The following is a 17843-nucleotide window of genomic DNA, read 5'->3' as shown; positions in this document are numbered from 1 at the left end:
CGCAGCCACCGAGTCACTTACAAATGACCAATCAGACCTCTGACTCTTCTCGATACAGCAGCTGTATGTGATTAATGCTGACCAACCAGGTTCCGAGTTCACCAACCAATGATCAAATGCCATTTTCGGCGGACTTTTCAAAGTGGCCAATCAGAGCTGGACCTTTAACTCGAGCGACAAAGTGCACTAACTGGGAATGGAATGTGCATCCGCGTCGCCTCAACAGCCGAAACTGGAAACCTTAACAGAGCTTCAATGAGTCACCGAGTTCCGAACACCCGGCCTCATGCATTTACGGGGAAATGCAGACGCGAGCCAGTCTGCGCCGAGTCGCTGCGAAAAATTGGGTAAGAAAGGGGAACTATTTTCTGACTGTTTGCTCCTCCGCCGCGGTGATGTCGTCGCTCCGAGTAAATATCCGACCTCGGGTCAGAGGAGAGGGACAGGAAACTGGTGGAAGGACGGAGGGAATAAGAGGGAGGAAAGGAGAGGGGGAGAAACGGAAGGAAAGAATAAGATTGTCGTGAATGAGGGGGAAAGAAAGACTGAGCCGGACGAAATAACGGAGAGGAGAGCTCGAAGGGGCCGGAGGTGTTGGGGGGACGGGGAAGTGAGGGAGCCGGGCAGCGGATGATTGCCGATACCCCGTCCCCTCCTCTCCTCTGCCTTGATACCCGAGGGTGGCATTCAACAACAAAGCCGTGAGTTCGAAGACGGGGAGGGGGAGGGGGAGGGGGAGGGGGGGTCTGCGTGTAAAACTGGGGGCGCGGTTTTGGGGGGGGGTCTGCGTGTAAAACTGGGGGCGCGGTTTGTGGGGGGGGGGTGGTCCGGTTCGGGCGAATGTTAAATCGGAGGGAGAGTTGGCCCTGGTGCTTTCTCCTGGGCAGTGGCATCAAACTATGGGTAAATAGGGGTAGTCCGGGTGTTGGTGCTAAACCGGTGTTTGATTCGGAAATGGCCTGTTTAGGTCGGTGCTGGACTGCGAGTTCCTCAAGTTATTTCTGTGGATGTTTGTTTGTGTGGAGAGCGTTTTTCCCCTCCTGTATCATCGGCCTTTTTGCAGGATTAACTTGATGTGGAGCGTTGCCAAAGGTTGTGTTTGAATGAATTTTAAGTAACTCAGATAAATAAATACCTCTTATGAATGCATTTTCGGTGTTTGTAACTTTTAATATTTTTGACTTTTGTTTTAAGATGAAGGATCTATTCACTCATGAGCACAACAGTGAAGTTTATAAAGTATTAAATCAGATAAATCAATACTTGGAACAAGAATCCAAATTTTTACCACGCTCGAGGGGTCTGGATGCAATAGAATCAACCTTGGAGGTAGGCCTGAATCTTATCGTGCTCATGGGGAAGGTGGGTGGAAGAGGTGAAGAATAATTCCTTTTTATTCCTATTTTGAATATCTGTTCCTTGATGTGTTTTTTTTAATGCTTGCCTTTTTGATCTCTTATATTTAAGACAGAAGTAAAAAATAATTTGTTGACCTGTTATCCAAATTAATATAACAACCTAGTGTAACTAGTCCACAGGACCCCAAAACCCAGCAGCAAGAGAAATTCACCAAGACAAATGGTTACTTAAACAAAAGTTACTTTTAATTTTTTCAAACATAAAAACAGGATCAAATTTTAACTTATTACTATTAACTTAACTTAACCCCCTTCCCTCTCCCTCTCTTTCTTAGAGAAAGCCTGTTTGGACTTTACCATCTACTTGCAAAACCACATGAAGCCTCTTTAGAACAGCAAACTGCAACCAGACAGATTGCTGGCACCGAAATCAGTTTCTGTCTGGGCATCTGTTGCTTTAAAGACAAATGTCCATTTATTCCAAAGCATAAGTCCATTTCACACCTACTTGTGAAGAATCCATAGGCATTCTTCAAAGTTTTTGTCAAGTCACTTTGGACATGAAGTCTCTCTTTCAGCAAAACTCTTGCATTTTGATTTGTAAGTATCTGTTTGTTTGTGAAGTGAACTACACTAAACCCCCACAATCTATCTCTTTTAAAGACCTATTAATATATAATATAACCCGTAACAATAGGGAAATGACACTGCTTTTTAGTTCCTGGTTGTTTGCAACACTTTAGTCACAAATCTATTATGACAAATTAATGTGACAGATTATATTGTGTTTGTATTGTATATAGATATGTTTTTGGGAGATAAACTGGGGCAGTTTTTTTTTAGTGTAGGTCACATACAAACACTTTAAAACAGATTATTTAAAATACTGGAGCTCTGCTCATGCTAGACATGTCGGCCCCATAGAGAGTGCACAAGAGACTACTAATGGATTGTTGCTTACAAAAAGGCAACAGATGAAAGAACGTCAGAGCCTTAGACTTTCTGGAGTTGAACTTGCTGTTCTAAGAGAGTCGTGTGGTTTTGCATGTAGAGAGAGTAAAACAGGTTTTCTCTCTGGGGGGGGAGAGAGATACACACAGAATTCAGTTTTACAGACAGCAGCAGCAGTTGGGACGAACAGGACAAGCTGGCAAGCTTGTGGTAAAACCCCATTTGAAAGATGGGTTGTGAGTTCTTAGTTCAGCCTGGTCAAAGCCCTTGTGGTTCATGCAAGAGGAGAGGACTGGCTGTCTAATATTTCACTTGAAATAAGAGGAACAAAAAGGAACTCTGGTGACCTGAAAGAAAGAGGTTATCATCTGGGGAACCCTAAGAGGGCAAGTTTCTTTGACAAGACACTGAAGTGGCTGATTGACAAGAACCTTCCTGAGTGGTAACCATTTACCTTTCACGCAACAAAGCCTGGTGAATTTTATAAATATTAAATTCTGTGCACGGTATAAGAATTGCCTGCAACCACTGAACTTGGAGGAATGAGAACTGAGATTGTACTGTGAACCAAAGAACTTTTCTGAACTTACATCCACGTGTGCTTAGAATTAGAAGGGGGTTAAGTTGGGTTAGTTAAAGTGTGATTCTGTTTTGATGTCTAAGGATAATTAAAAGCAACTTTTGTTCACATAACCATTTGTTTTGGTGAATATCTATTGCTGCTGGGTTTTGGGGGTCTTCTGGGCTCCTACCACCAAGTACTGATTTTAAAAAAAAATGCAATTATTAGGTGTAGGTTTAGTTAAGTAGTTGTCTGCATTAACTATTCAGTTCTGCTTTTGTCTTTGTCATGCATGATATGCTATCAAAGCTTGATGTCAACACTTATCAGAGAGAAACTCTTCAAGTAGATATATTGCATTTTAGCTTGTAAAAAAAAAATTACACAATGCAAATAATTGTGAGGAGTTGCACTTTGGAAGGACAAATTTGTGCAGTAGAACAGGTGGATTGAAAATGCACATAATTCCTTGAAAGTGGTGTCACGGCTAGATAGGATCTTAAAAGAGAGCTTTTAACTGGCCTTCATGAATCAAAGTATATGGATATTATATTGAAGATATGAAAGACATTTGTGAGACCAAATATGGAATATTATGTTCAGTTTTGGTCACCTAGATTCAGAGTACATGCATAACATCAGACATACCTGAGATGCTTTTTCTTGCAGGCGGTGCAGAATTATCACTTAATGGTAGTGCAAAAAAAACTACATGTATCCATGTAAACAAACTGCAATACAGGGAGAATTGTAAAAAAAAAACAAAAGAGCACAAGAGTGCTTAAATAAGTCACTGATTTAATTTGTTGAGGTGTCTGATGGTGGAGGGGCAGCAGATTTTCCTGAACCTGGTGTTGAGTCTTGTGGCACCTATATCTCTTGATGGCAGCAACGAGAACAGACTGTGCTGAATGGTGTTGATCCTTGATGATTACTGCTACTCTTTAATGGCAGAGTTCCCTGTAGATGTACTCAATAGAGTGGAGGGTTTTTCCTGTAATGTCCACTACTTTTTGCAGGGCTTTATGCTCAGGGGTGTTGGTGTCCCCGTACCAGATCTACAAAAAAATGTATCCATAAGAATGAGAGTGCAGAGAAGTATAGCAAAGATTTTTCTGGGACGAGCTAAATTATAAGGAAAGGTTATGTAGGTTAGAACTGGAGCATTGGCAAGTGAGGGGAGAATTGATGGAGCTATACAAAATTATGAGGAGTATAGATAGCTTGAATGCAACCAGGCTTTTTTTCCCCCTAGATAGGGACTAGAGGACATGGGCTAAAGGTGAAATGTTAGGGGGAACTTTAGAAAGAGTGCCTTCACTTGGAGGAAGGTTAGAGCGTGGTACAGCTGTTCATGGAAATGGTGGATGCAGGTTTAATTGTGACATTGAAGAGAAATTTAGATAGGTACATTGATGGGAGGGGTTTGGTGCAACTCAATTAGAATAGACTGAAAAATAGTTGGACATGGAATAGATGGACCAAAGGGACTATTTCTGTGCTGTAGTGTGCCATTGTTCTAAGACGAGACCGATATGGGGTCTTAACCAGAAATGTTGACTTGTACACTTTTGTCCTCCAAGATGCTGCTTGACCTGCTGAGTTCTCCAAGTGTTTTTTTATTTATTCCAGATTCCAGCATTTGTAATTTTTTTTTTGTTGCCCTATTCTAATCTTTCTAGAGAGTAGCATTGAACCATCACATCAAATTTAAATGTATTGTAGAAATGTTACTATTTATTTAACTTTTGAGAAGTGAAATAACAATGTTATATTTTTGGTTTGCAGAATGACGATTGCGTCTCTCCTAAGTTAAGAGATGTCAAAGTGGAAGATCTCAGGAGCTTGACCAGGTTTTTTGGCTGCAGCACTGAAACTTTTGTTTTGGCAGTTAATCTACTTGACAGATTTCTGTCCTTCATGAAGGTGAGAATTCCGAAGAATTGTTCAATCTTTTTGTCTATATTTATGTCAATGATTGATTAGTAGGACTCTTTATTTTGGTTGGATTCACAAAATTAAAACTCTCCTGGCTACTTGTGTTCTTTCTGTAGGTGCGACCAAAACATCTGCCCTGTCTTGGAATAAGTGTCTTCCATCTCGCCGCAAAGACTATTGAGGAAGACTGCAATGTTCCTTCTGACCATGATCTCCTTCGTATCAGCCATTGCAAGTTTACAGTGTCTGATCTTAAGAGAATGGAAAAGATAGTCTATGAAAAACTAAATGGGGAGCTCAAAGCTGTCACAGCCTTCCATTTTTTACACCTATATCATGCTCTAGCACAGCACCATATAACTGAAGGGTTAGTATCTATTTGTTAATGGTGGGAAAGCCCTTCACTACTTGCATTATTTTTTTCTCCATTTTTAAGCAGGGTCTTTAAATGAGTTCTTCCTCTGTAGCAAAAACAAATCTGCATTTTTCTCCATTGTTTGCTGTTTAAATATGGTCCAAGCTTTAACTGAATTATTGTGCAAACCCTATTTTCTTTCACTTAAGGAAAGAATACCTGATCCTTGATAAACTGGAAGCACAACTGAAAGCCTGCAACTGCCGATTTGTGTTTTCAAAGGCTAAAGTGAGTTTGATAGAATGCTTTTTTTTCATTTTTTTTGAGCCAATAAGTATTTCTTGTTTGATTGAAAGAAATGTTGTACTGTAACTTTCTTTCCTTTGCAGCCATCTGTGTTGGCTTTGTCACTTTTGGCCCTTGAAGTTGAAAACCTGAAATATGTAGACTTGTTTGAGATAATACTACGTATTCAAAAACATTCCAAAGTAAGTATTTGGGAAGAAATATTTCACAATGCCTTCCTTTCAATGCCTGAACATTTTCTACTTTTTAATAAGTAAAAATTAAATTCTTTTTACTGTTTGCAAAAACTGCTGACTTGGAACTTGATGGCATTAGAAATTTGTTTTTAAGTTTTGTCTAGTAATGCTGACGTGTAGAATTAACTGGAGAAAATAAGATCTTGTACTAATAAAGGCTGCAAATCAACAGAATGCATGATTTGATATAAATTTCAACTTTTTAAAAACCCACTAAAAGTCATCAGATTCAGAGCATATGGCACACTTTGCTGCAATACAAATTAAAAAGTTGATATTTAGAATAATCATGCCTCGATATTTAATATTTAGTTGGGACAATTTCATTTTAAACATTTAATTATAGAAGAATGCAAACTTTATTAAACATTTCCTTGACGAGACCCAAATAATTTGGATAACATAATTACAATAGATTCTGAAGTACAATGAACTGGATCATATTCAATTTTGCATACTCTCTGTGCTATTCCTGCCACACATCTGCATTCTTCAAGTCAGATTATACTGGATGCTTTATGTCAGTGCTATCAAAAGCATTTGAATTGCTTTTGAATCTAGTGATCATGGATACTTTTGGTGCTTTTGAGATTAATTTTAAATGAAATTTCAAAAATACTTAAGGTTATAGTAGTTATCTCATTCAAATGAATAGTGCATCTTTTTCTTCAGTTCATTGTATTTTGCCCCTGGAATCAATGGTGAATCCAATAAGTCTTTGAATGTGCTGGCATCTGACCTTCAGCTCGCCTCTTCTGTATTGTAATGTGCAAGCATTAAACTTGAGAATAAGCTGACAAATATATTGCTGTTAGCTATCACTTGGAGGTTCTGAAGAAAATCTGTACAATCCACTTCACTTTTTTATTTCAAGACTGTATGCGAGCCTGTTGAAAGGTTATATTTGTAGCAAGCTTTTCTGATTTGTTGAAAGATTCTGTCCTAACATTATTTTTCAGATAAGCCATCATGACTTGGTATACTGGCATGAATTGGTCTCGCAATGCATGGTTGACTATTCTTCTCCTGAATGTTGCAAACCTGATAACAAAAAGTTGGTGTGGATTGTTTCAAGGCGTACAGCCCGTCATTTGCAGAATAGCTACTATAGTGTCCCTGAACTGCCGACTATTCCAGAAGCTGTTTGTTACAATGAAACAGGAAGGTAAATGTATTTTGTTGGCCATATGTAGAGATCTTCCTATATTTAAAAGCATGTTTACTGGAAGATGACTTTCTGCAGTTGTAGAGTTGAATTTGATTTATCTTTTGGGTAGTGTTCTATCATTCATTGTTACTTTGGTTTTTTTTTAAAGTGACGATTCTTGTGAAGAAATGAGCTGCAGTGAAAGTAGTCTGAGTAGTTCCCCAAGGAGTGACACAGCAGAAGAGTTCTTCCCTGAAGACTTCTTGTATCCATCCAAGTGGGAAAATCTGCGTTTCCACACTCCATCTGCAAACTCATTGTAGATCAGTGGTCATCCACTCTCACATCCTTACTTTTTTAATTGTCCATACCAAGGTGTATTTAAAAAGTGAAATGCTCTTGCAATTTTTTAAATGTGAATTGAGATGTTTTTTTTGTATTCCACTGTTCCTATCTGCATTGTTTGAAGGATATGCAGTTTTCAGAATTGTCCTTTTGGCGATGTTCTTTTCAGAACTTTGCTATTTGTTTAGGAACATTTGTTCCCTTTCCCACAGAAACAAAAATGGCTGAGGATTTGAGATTTCCCCAAGTTCTAATTAACCTATGATCCCTTACTGCTGATCTAATGCTTTGATTTTTAGCATGTTATAATCGCTATTGGTTGGATGTTTTAAATGCTTTCCATTTTTTTGAACAAATTCTATTTGTATTGGTTTTAATAACTATATTTTATGGTGCTTTAATTTTTTTTAGATGAAAATCAGTAGGTGGGAAGTTCCAACCAAAAACAGATATTCCTTCAAAACATACATACAGAAAACTTCCTTGATTGATAAAAGAGCCTGCAAAGTCACTTCTCTTTTAAAAACCCCAAAAATATGTAACTTTATAACTATGTCCCTCATCTATTTAATAAGCATACAATATGCAATTCTAAACAACTTGCAGTTTTATATTAACTGAAGCACTTAGTTTTATGATCTTGTTATTTGTATCCATTAGCAGAAAAAGTGCACAGGTGAGAGAATTTTTTTAAATTATGGCTTAGTTTGAAGCCTTTTGGAAGCCATTAAATTGAAGGGAAATGTATCAATGCTGATGTGCAATTTATTTTATAAATTTGTAGCTGGACAGTTCTTTGTGTGATTTTTTTTTAATATATAAAGACTATGGTTATTTGTGAAGGTTACTAATACTTCAAGGCTGACTTGAACGGTTTATGGGAATTGATTAATACCGATCATTTTGGTTGGAATAGTTTGGCAGGAAAGGCATTATTTATGAAAGAAATGGAGTTATTGGGTACAATGGGAATATGCCCAGCTAAAGCTGTTCAAAAGGAGCTGAGTAGCTGAATCATTCTTTCAAGTTTTGTTTCTGTTCCGCAATTGAATTGCCCAATATTTAGAACATCCTCATTTGGAATAGATTAAATATTTAAGTCAAATAACTTTATATTTGCAGATGTAGATTGCAAACTTTGATAGCTGCAATTCCTAAACAACTGTGATGCCAAAGTGTTCCTGACCCTACAATCCTGCACTTCTTTGCTGTTCTTTCCTTCCGCCACCACCCACTTTTGACAGACTATATATGTCACATTGACAGGTGTAAGCAATCTCAAGTCTAGCAGCAGTTTATGTCTGTCATTGCTTGAACTGATTGAGAGAGAGTGAAGATCATTTGGATTAGGCATGTCTTTTAGAAACAAACAGCACTTTGGGGTGGAAGGGGGAGGGATTGTTGAAGTTTCTGGGTTGAGATCTTGCTGCTCAGCCTTCTGGGGGTTTTTTGCTCCATATCCCACCATTGTTTGTGTCTTTGTAATGCTGAAATGCAAGCTTTTTTTAAAATGAGTGTCACCTGGAAACAGTCTTTTTCTAAAACTTGCAAATAGTAGAACTGTGAGAGTAATGTCAAAAACATATACTCAGGAAACTTTTGGTATTCTTTTCGCTTTGTAAAATCATTTGGTGGTTCAAGTGCCAATGAATGTTTTTACCATGTTATTTTACAGGTTGGCATAGTTGGCCAATGAATGTTTTCTCCTAGTTTATACTCTGCAGAAGTAACAAAGCTACTTTCTATCCAATGTAGGTGTTTGCAAGATGATTCCTATTTATGAAGTGTAACAGCAAAATTGAAATGTACAGAAAAGTGCACTTATTTTTTCCTATTTGGATTTAAAAGCAATTCAATGCACTTAAATGTATGTAGCACTGCAATTGTGTAGCATTGTGTAAACATTCACTGTAGATACTAACTTATTGTATATTTCCAGTTTATAAATACTGTGTACTCATCAATCATAACGCTACCAAGAAATGTAGGATAAATAAATACTTTTTTTAAAAAATGGTTGTGCATTTAAATGGATTAAGTCAGTATTCGGCTGCAAAAGCATTTTGTGCAATCCATTTTGCTTTTATCTTTGTGGTGTTATTCCTTCAAAGCAGTGTTTGTCAACTTTTTTCCACTTGCATACCACCTTAAATAATCCCTTACTAACCACAGGGCACCTATGCCATAGCATGCCATGTAAATGGAAAGAAAATGGTGGAGAATCACTGATCTAGAGTGTTCATAGCCACAGGGTATTCGTTGTTCCAAACATGGAGCTGTGTGAGGTTATTCAATGTGCTATATTAGAATCAGAATTTATTTCATAAACATTGTCACAAAATTCATTGTTTTGCTGCAGCACTAAATGCAAATAGTGCTGCAAATTACATTTCGGAAAGTAGAATTAATGCAAAAATCTGATGGCAGAGGGGAAGAAGCTGCCTTTGTGATAAGGGCATGGCCTGAGTGGTGAGGATGAAGACTGCTTTAAGACACCACCTCTTGTAGACCTCAATGGAGTGAAAACTGATGCCCATGATGGTGCTGGCTGAGGTGGTTTCCTGTCCTGTGCAATGGTACCTCCATAACCAGATAGTGATGCAACCAGTCAGAATACTCTCCAAGGAAATTTGCAAGTCCGTGGTGTCGTACCAAATCTCAAATTCTTCACTAAGTATAGCTGCTGATTAGCTGCTTTTGTGATTTCATAGATTATGAAGTCTTCAGATGATGACACCCAGGAGTTTGAAGTTCTTAACCCTTTCCACCACTCCCTTGATGAGGACTGGTTCGTGTTCTCCTGATTTTCTGCACCACCCCCCGCCCCAAAGTTCGCAATCAGCTCTTTAGGTTTGCTAATGTTGAGTGCAAAGTTATGACGGCACTCAACTAACCGATCTATCCCCCTCATGTATGCATCCTCATTGCTGTTTGATTCTGCCGACTACTAATGTCATTGGCAAGTTTATAGACTGCCTTTGAATTGTGCTTTGTCATGCGTTCACGGGTGTAGAGCAGTGGGAGAGAAATTACAAGTTCCATAATTTAGGATTTTACTGTATCGATGTTGGGGGTGAAATGGATGATGAAACCAGTTTCTGAATTGTAATGACTGGATCCTGATTTCAAATAACAATGGACATCAAAGACTGCTTCCTGAACAGTTTTGAGTGTAATTTCTGGATTTGGGAGGCTGATCTGAAAATCACATTAAATTGTTCCTATCATGAACAATTATATATAAAAAAAAATTGTAACCTATTTTTATGGAATCCTGTTGTATTTAAAGTCTACTCAAGCATACTAAACCATGGTGCAGTCAGTGACAAACATGGCAAAAGGTTTCTCCAGGACATTGCAGCCATGGAAAAGTAGTATCATGGCAACTGGAATCCATCAATGGTAGCCAACTATTGTTGAACAATGATATGAGGCATTAGATAAGTAGTACAAATAAAAATTAGTGGTAAAATATTTTTAGGTCAGTTGAACTAATGCAATTAAACATGCTAAATTCAATAAAAGTTCATTTAATGTTTTTTCAACTAAATATGTGAATCAGCAAATCTGAAATTATCATTGAGCTCATCTTGGAGTTGTCTATCATAATCCCCAATTTCTTTTCAGGAAGCAAACTTTGGGGTGGGGAGGGGGATGAAATGTCCAGTGCAATTGTTCCACATTTGAGGAGTGAAGGTTTGTTGATAATTTTGTTTAAGGGAAATGAATGGCAAGGAGCCAAACTGCATTCGTCGCTATTTAAACATATCTATTGGGTGAAAATGCATTTTGACTAAAAGCCAGGCAGCTATCAAGAGTATACAAGAGGAAGAGGACTGGGATTTGAATTTGTAACCGGCAATCTAATTTTTCCACACAAGATGCAATGTGATTGTTGGCAGCTTTTTTAAAAAAAACATTCTTACAATTTTCATGCCAGATGCAGAAATAATGTCAGAATAGGCTGGCAAAGCAAATTTAGTACCCCATATAGTGCTTGGGACCTGTCTCACAAATTTAAGTGCCTAACAATAGTGAATAAAAAAATATCATCTTTCAGATTTACTTTATGTTGGCCTCCCCTCCAATTTAGAATTGTTATATGTGTTCATTTGTCTGGCTTCTTTCCTATATTTAATGCCTTCCTGTAGTTTTAGAATTTTGTCCTTTTAATATTTAATTTGTACTTTTAACTATCCAGGCCCCAAGATCTGGAATTTCCTCATTAAGCCTCTTAATGACCCTCTAACTGAAAATTAGTGGTTTTTAAAAAAATTTTTGGCTCAAATTCTGTTTGAGCATGTTAGATGGTTGAACAATGTTAAATGCATCATGTATGCCATTTGATGAGCTAACCTTAAATCATAAGGGTGGGAGTATTGATAACATGATAGGGAAATAAAAAGAACCTGGGTTTAATCCAGTGTAAGTATTCAACAACCAGTGAGAGTCGAGGCTATTTTTGTTCTAATTCTAATTGGTGAACTTTTCTGGTCATAATTTTCAGTTAGTCTTTTTGCACATAATAACCTAATGTATATTATCTGTGATTGGATGATAACATACGAAACATTTCTAGTGCTGTCATGAAATCCTTAATTACATTCCAGAACAATTTACAAACTTTGGTCAAAGAGCTCTGCTATAGGTTCTCATGGGGTTAGTTGAGCATTTCTCTAAATATTAATAGGTTTTAAAAAATGTGCAACTTGGGCCTCCATTATCTTATTCTTTCCACATGCCCCTATTGCACAACTAAGCAGTCTGTATTTGTGGTAATAAATTGGTATGTCCTTTCACTCTATGCAATTCAGTATCTTAATTACTAGTAAGATTACCGTTTGGTCTCTTATTTAATAGGTACCAGCCAGTAGTTTCCGCAAAGCAGGACGTCAAGCGCTGAAGAGCTGGCTCTGAATGGGCAACTAAAGCGGCATCGTCTGCAAAGAGTAGTTCACGGACAAGTTTCTCTTGTGTCTTGGTGTGAGCTTGCAGGCGCCTCAGATTGAAGAGACTGCATTCCGTGCGGTACCGGATGTAAACAGCGTCTTCATTGTTGGGGTCTTTCATGGCTTGGTTCAGCATTATGCTGAAGAAGATTGAAAAGAGGGTTGGTGCGAGAACACAGCCTTGCTTCACGCCATTGTTAATGGAGAAGGGTTCAGAGAGCTCATTGCTGTATCTGACCCGACCTTGTTGGTTTTTGTGCAGTTGGATAATCATGTTGAGGAACTTTGGGGGACATCCGATGCGCTCTAGTATTTGCCAAAGCCCTTTCCTGCTCACGGTGTCGAAGGCTTTGGTGAGGTCAACAAAGGTGATGTAGAGTCCTTTGTTTTGTTCTCTGCACTTTTCTTGGAGCTGTCTGAGGGCAAAGACCATGTCAGTAGTTCCTCTGTTTGCGCGAAAGCCGCACTGTGATTCTGGGAGAATATTCTCAGCGACACTAGGTATTATTCTATTTAGTAGAATCCTAGCGAAGATTTTGCCTGCAATGGAGAGCAGCGTGATTCCCCTGTAGTTTGAGCAGTCTGATTTCTCACCTTTGTTTTTGTACAGGGTGATGATGGTGGCATCACGAAGGTCCTGAGGCAGTTTTCCTTGGTCCCAACAAAGCTTGAAAAACTCATGCAGTTTGGCATGCAGAGTTTTGCCGCCAGCCTTCCAGACCTCTGGGGGGATTCCATCCATACCTGCTGCTTTGCCACTTTTCAGTTGTTTGATTGCCTTATATGTCTCATCCAGGGTGAGGACCTCATCCAGCTCTAGCCTTAGGGGCTGTTGAGGGACCTGGAGCAGGGCGGAATCTTGGACTGAGTGGTTGGCACTGAAAAGAGATTGGAAGTGTTCTGACCATCGGTTGAGGATGGAGATCTTGTCGCTGAGGAGGACTTTGCCGTCTGAGCTGCGCAGCGGGCTTTGGACTTGGGGTGAGGGGCCGTACACAGCCTTTAGATCCTCGTAGAAACCCCCGAAGTCGCCAATGTCCGCGCTGAGCTGGGTTCATTTGGCGAGGCTAGTCCACCACTCATTTTGGATCTCCCGGAGTTTGCGCTGAAGATGGCTGCATGCGCGACGGAAGGCTTGTTTCTTCTCTGGACAGGACGGCTTTGCAAGGTGAGCCTGGTGGGCAACTCGCTTCTTTGCCAGCAGCTCCTGGATTTCCTGGCTGTTTTCGTCAAACCAGTCCTCGTTTTTCCTGGAGGAGAAGCCCAGTACCTCTTCAGTGGATTGCAGTATGGTAGTCTTCAACTGATCCCAGAGGGTTTCAGGGGACGGGTCCGTGAGGCGGGTTGCATCGTCGAGCTTTGCTTTGAGGTTTGCCTCGTCTGACTGCAGGTTTCCAACATTGAACCTCTTTCTGGGGGCTTTACTGTTCCTGGACTTTGGCTTGAAGTGAAGGTTGAGCTTGCAGCGAACCAGCCGGTGGTCAGTGTGGCATTCTGCGCTAGGCATGACCCTGGTGGGGAGCACATCTCGTTTGTCACTTTCTCGCACCAGGATGTAGTCCAAGAGGTGCCAGTGTTTGGATCGGGGATGCATCCAGGTGGTCTTAAGGCTGTCCCTCTGCTGAAAAAGGGTGTTTGTAATGACAAGCCGCTGTTCTGCGCAGAGCTCCAACAGGAGGCGCCCATTGCCCAGGATTCCTGGCCAGGTTTCTGAGTCTTTGCCGACACGAGCGTTGAAGTCGCCCAGGATGACAACCTTGTCGGCTGTAGGGGTGCGTTGGATGAGGTTGCACAGGTCGGTGTAGAACTTGTCCTTCTCTGCTGGTTCCGCCTGGAGGGTTGGAGCATAGACACTGATGAGGGTGATGCGACGCATGTTTTGAAGGGGGAGTCGCATGGACATGATTCGGTCCGAGAGGCCTGTCGGAAGGTTTTCGAGTTTGGAGGCAATTAAGTTCTTGACCATGAAGCCTACACCAGATAGGCGTCGTTCATCCGAAGGCTTGCCAGACCAGTAGAGTGTGTAGCCCGCGCCGCGTTCTTGGAGGCTGCCTACATCTGCAAGGCGGACTTCACTGAGAGCGGCTATGTCGATGTCAAGTCTGAGGAGTTCATGTGCAATGAGGGCAGACCGACGTTCAGGTCAGTGGCTGTCAGCCTTGTCTAGCATGGTTCTGATGTTCCAGTATGCTAGCTTGAGTTTGTGAGCATCTTTGGAGGGGGAGGACGTGGAGGGGGAGGACGTGGAGGGGGAGGACGTGGAGGGGGAGGACGTGGAGGGGGAGGACGTGGAGGGGGAGGACGTGGAGGGGGAGGACGTGGAGGGGGAGGACGTGGAGGGGGAGGACGTGGAGGGGGAGGACGTGGAGGGGGAGGACGTGGAGGGGGAGGACGTGGAGGGGGAGGACGTGGAGGGGGAGGACGTGGAGGGGGAGGACGTGGAGGGGGAGGACGTGGAGGGGGAGGACGTGGAGGGGGAGGACGTGGAGGGGGAGGACGTGGAGGGGGAGGACGTGGAGGGGGAGGACGTGGAGGGGGAGGACGTGGAGGGGGAGGACGTGGAGGGGGAGGACGTGGACCTGTCCTCGGGCCTGCGCAAAGGAGCTTTTAGGTGGAGTGCAGTGCGCGCAGTACTGGCCCCACCCTTTACACCCATAGTTCGTGTGCCGTGGCCAAGCAAGCTGGGACGTGGCAGCGAGGTCCTTCCAAAATGTTTGGCCTGGAAGTCAGCCTGAAGAAAACTGAGGTCCTCCATGCCTACCAGCCCCCCACCATGCCTACCAGCCCCCCACCATGCCTACCAGCCCCCCACCATGCCTACCAGCCCCCCACCATGCCTACCAGCCCCCCACCATGCCTACCAGCCCCCCACCATGCCTACCAGCCCCCCACCATGCCTACCAGCCCCCCACCATGCCTACCAGCCCCCCACCATGCCTACCAGCCCCCCACCATGCCTACCAGCCCCCCACCATGCCTACCAGCCCCCCACCATGCCTACCAGCCCCCCACCATGCCTACCAGCCCCCCACCATGCCTACCAGCCCCCCACCATGCCTACCAGCCCCCCACCATGCCTACCAGCCCCCCACCATGCCTACCAGCCCCCCACCATGCCTACCAGCCCCCCACCATGCCTACCAGCCCCCCACCATGCCTACCAGCCCCCCACCATGCCTACCAGCCCCCCACCATGCCTACCAGCCCCCCACCATGCCTACCAGCCCCCCACCATGCCTACCAGCCCCCCACCATGCCTACCAGCCCCCCACCATGCCTACCAGCCCCCCACCATGCCTACCAGCTCCCCACCATGCCTACCAGCCCCCCCACATCTCCATCGGGCACACAAAACTCAAAACGGTCAACCAGTTTACCTATCTCGGCTGCACCATTTCATCAGATGCAAGGATCGACAATGAGATAGACAACAGACTCGCCAAGGCAAATAGCGCCTTTGGAAGACTACACAAAAGAGTCTGGAAAAACAACCAACTGAAAAACCTCACAAAGATAAGCGTATACAGAGCGTTGTCATACCCACACTCCTGTTCGGCTCCGAATCATGGGTCCTCTACCGGCATCACCTACGGCTCCTAGAACGCTTCCACCAGCGTTGTCTCCGCTCCATCCTCAACATCCATTGGAGCGCTTTCATCCCTAATGTCGAAGTACTCGTGATGGCAGAGGTCGGCAGCATCGAGTCCACGCTGCTGAAGATCCAGCTGCGCTGGGTGGGTCACGTCTCCAGAATGGAGGACCATCGCCTTCCCAAGATCGTGTTATATGGCGAGCTCTCCACTGGCCACCGAGACAGAGGTGCACCAAAGAAAAGGTACAAGGACTGCCTAAAGAAATCTCTTGGTGCCTGCCACATTGACCACCGCCAGTGGTCTGATATCGCCTCAAACCGTGCATCTTGGCGCCTCACAGTTTGGCGGGCAGCAACCTCCTTTGAAGAAGACCGCAGAGCCCACCTCACTGACAAAAGGCAAAGGAGGAAAAACCCAACACCCAACCCCAACCAACCAATTTTCCCCTGCAGCCGCTGCAACCGTGTCTGCCTGTCCCGCATCGGACTTGTCAGCCACAAACGAGCCTGCAGCTGACGTGGACTTTTACCCCCTCCATAAATCTTCGTCCGCGAAGCCAAGCCAAAGAAAAGACCAGCCAGTAGGAAGAAGTTGTGTCCTGTGTGGAAACTGATTCCATTAATTTCAAATGAAATAGATGGTAGCTTTCCTATTGGCATCCTTTCTTCCTGATCAAGCTTTCCAGTTTAACAGCTGAAGAGTACAAACGATAAATATTGTGTCCCCACAATTATGGTTATAAGACTCTTGGCATGTAACGGCACAATCATGGAATTTTGCTGCTACATGGGCAGTCTAAAAAGAAATGTGCAGGAATTTTGAGTCCATTCTTGCACAGTGCAAGACCCCGACAACTCTTTGGAGGAACCTTGCACTGTAAATCGTACTGGAAAAATTCATTAACAGTCACCCATTCTACTGCACGTCCAACCATCGGGACTGTTGCACTCAGGGACTTGCAGTCTAAAAAGGTGCCCAGTATGAATGACCACATGGGAAGTCATTATGTTAATTTTTTTTCTTCCTGACTTTGCAGTCTGAAAACCATAAATGAATCATTCTGAAAAGATGGTTCCTAGGCACTCAGAAATTTGTGATGTCAAATAGAAACTACTGACTACCAGCGAATCAATTCCAATTTGCCTACTAAAGCAACAGGTTTACGGCAGATGCCATTTCACTGGCTCTATACATAGCCCTGGACAGTAAAGACGCATATATGAGGATGCTCTTGAATGACGGCAGTTTGACATTTAACACCATCTCAAAACCGATAAGCAAACTCCAAGATATGGGCCTCAATGTGTATCCCATTGTGTAATTGGATCCTGGATTTCATCACCTCCAGACCATAATCAAGAACATCTCATTTGGCTTGGCTTCGCGGACGAAGATTTATGGAGGGGTATGTCCACGTCTGCTGCAGGCTCGTTGGTGACTGACAAGTCCGATGCGGGACAGGCAGGCACGGTTGCAGCGGTTGCAAGGGAAAATTGGTGGGTTGGGTTGGGTGTTGGGTTTTTCCTCCTTTGTCTTTTGTCAGTGAGGTGGGCTCTGCAGTCTTCTTCAAAGGAGGTTGCTGCCCGCCAAACTGTGAGGCGCCAAGATGCACGGTTGGATGCGATATCAGCCCACTGGCGGTGGTCAATGGGGCAGGCACCAAGAGATTTCTTTAGGCAGTCCTTGTACCTCTTCTTTGGTGCACCTCTATCTCGGTGGCCAGTGGAGAGCTCGCCATATAACACGATCTTGGGAAGGCGATGGTCCTCCATTCTGGAGACGTGACCCACCCAGCGCAGTTGGGTCTTCAGCAGTGTGGATTCAATGCTTGCGGACTCTGCCAGCTCGAGTACTTCGATGTTGGTGATGAAGTCACTCCAATGAATGTTGAGGATGGAGCGGAGACAACGCTGAAGGAAGCGTTCTAGGAGCTGTAGGTGATGCCAGTAGAGGACCCATGATTTGGAGCCGAACAGGAGCGTGGGTATGATAACAGCTCTGTACACGCTGATCTTTGTGTGTTTCTTCAGGTGGTTGTTTTTCCAGACTCTTGTGTAGTCTTCCAAAGGCGCTATTTGACTTGGCGAGTCTGTTGTCTATCTC

The 17843-nt window shown here is 43.0% G+C and overlaps 1 protein-coding gene across 2 annotated transcripts; it reads left to right on the top strand.

Annotated features, from left to right (window-relative positions):
* The first annotated feature begins 203 nt into the window (after positions 1 to 203).
* ccng2 (cyclin G2) lies at positions 204 to 8910 on the top strand. Of its 2 annotated transcripts, none has more exons than XM_069925474.1 (8): positions 204 to 347; positions 1195 to 1329; positions 4660 to 4797; positions 4926 to 5176; positions 5374 to 5452; positions 5554 to 5652; positions 6666 to 6871; positions 7023 to 8910. In XM_069925474.1, the coding sequence occupies exons 1-8, from the start codon at positions 303 to 305 to the stop codon at positions 7174 to 7176; spliced, it is 1107 nt and encodes a 368-aa protein (XP_069781575.1). In that variant the 5' UTR covers positions 204 to 302; the 3' UTR covers positions 7177 to 8910. The 2 variants fall into 2 exon arrangements, with proteins under 2 accessions (XP_069781575.1, XP_069781576.1); XM_069925475.1 differs by lacking the exon at positions 204 to 347 and adding an exon at positions 414 to 701.
* Positions 8911 to 17843: the final 8933 nt, after the last annotated feature.

Source organism: Narcine bancroftii, chromosome 3 (assembly GCF_036971445.1).
Source record: "Narcine bancroftii isolate sNarBan1 chromosome 3, sNarBan1.hap1, whole genome shotgun sequence".
Classification (NCBI taxonomy): domain Eukaryota; kingdom Metazoa; phylum Chordata; class Chondrichthyes; order Torpediniformes; family Narcinidae; genus Narcine; species Narcine bancroftii.
Note: the sequence above shows the minus strand (reverse complement) of the source record. Positions and strands in the feature narration are given on the sequence as shown.

Excerpts from the sequence above, each read along its gene's own strand:
- ccng2 (XM_069925474.1), top strand. The coding sequence starts at position 303 with ATGCAGACGCGAGCCAGTCTGCGCCGAGTCGCTGCGAAAAATTGG. Across the intron at positions 5,453-5,553 it reads TTGTGTTTTCAAAGGCTAAA|CCATCTGTGTTGGCTTTGTC; the intron begins GTGAGTTTGATA and ends TTTCCTTTGCAG. Across the intron at positions 5,653-6,665 it reads GTATTCAAAAACATTCCAAA|ATAAGCCATCATGACTTGGT; the intron begins GTAAGTATTTGG and ends ATTATTTTTCAG.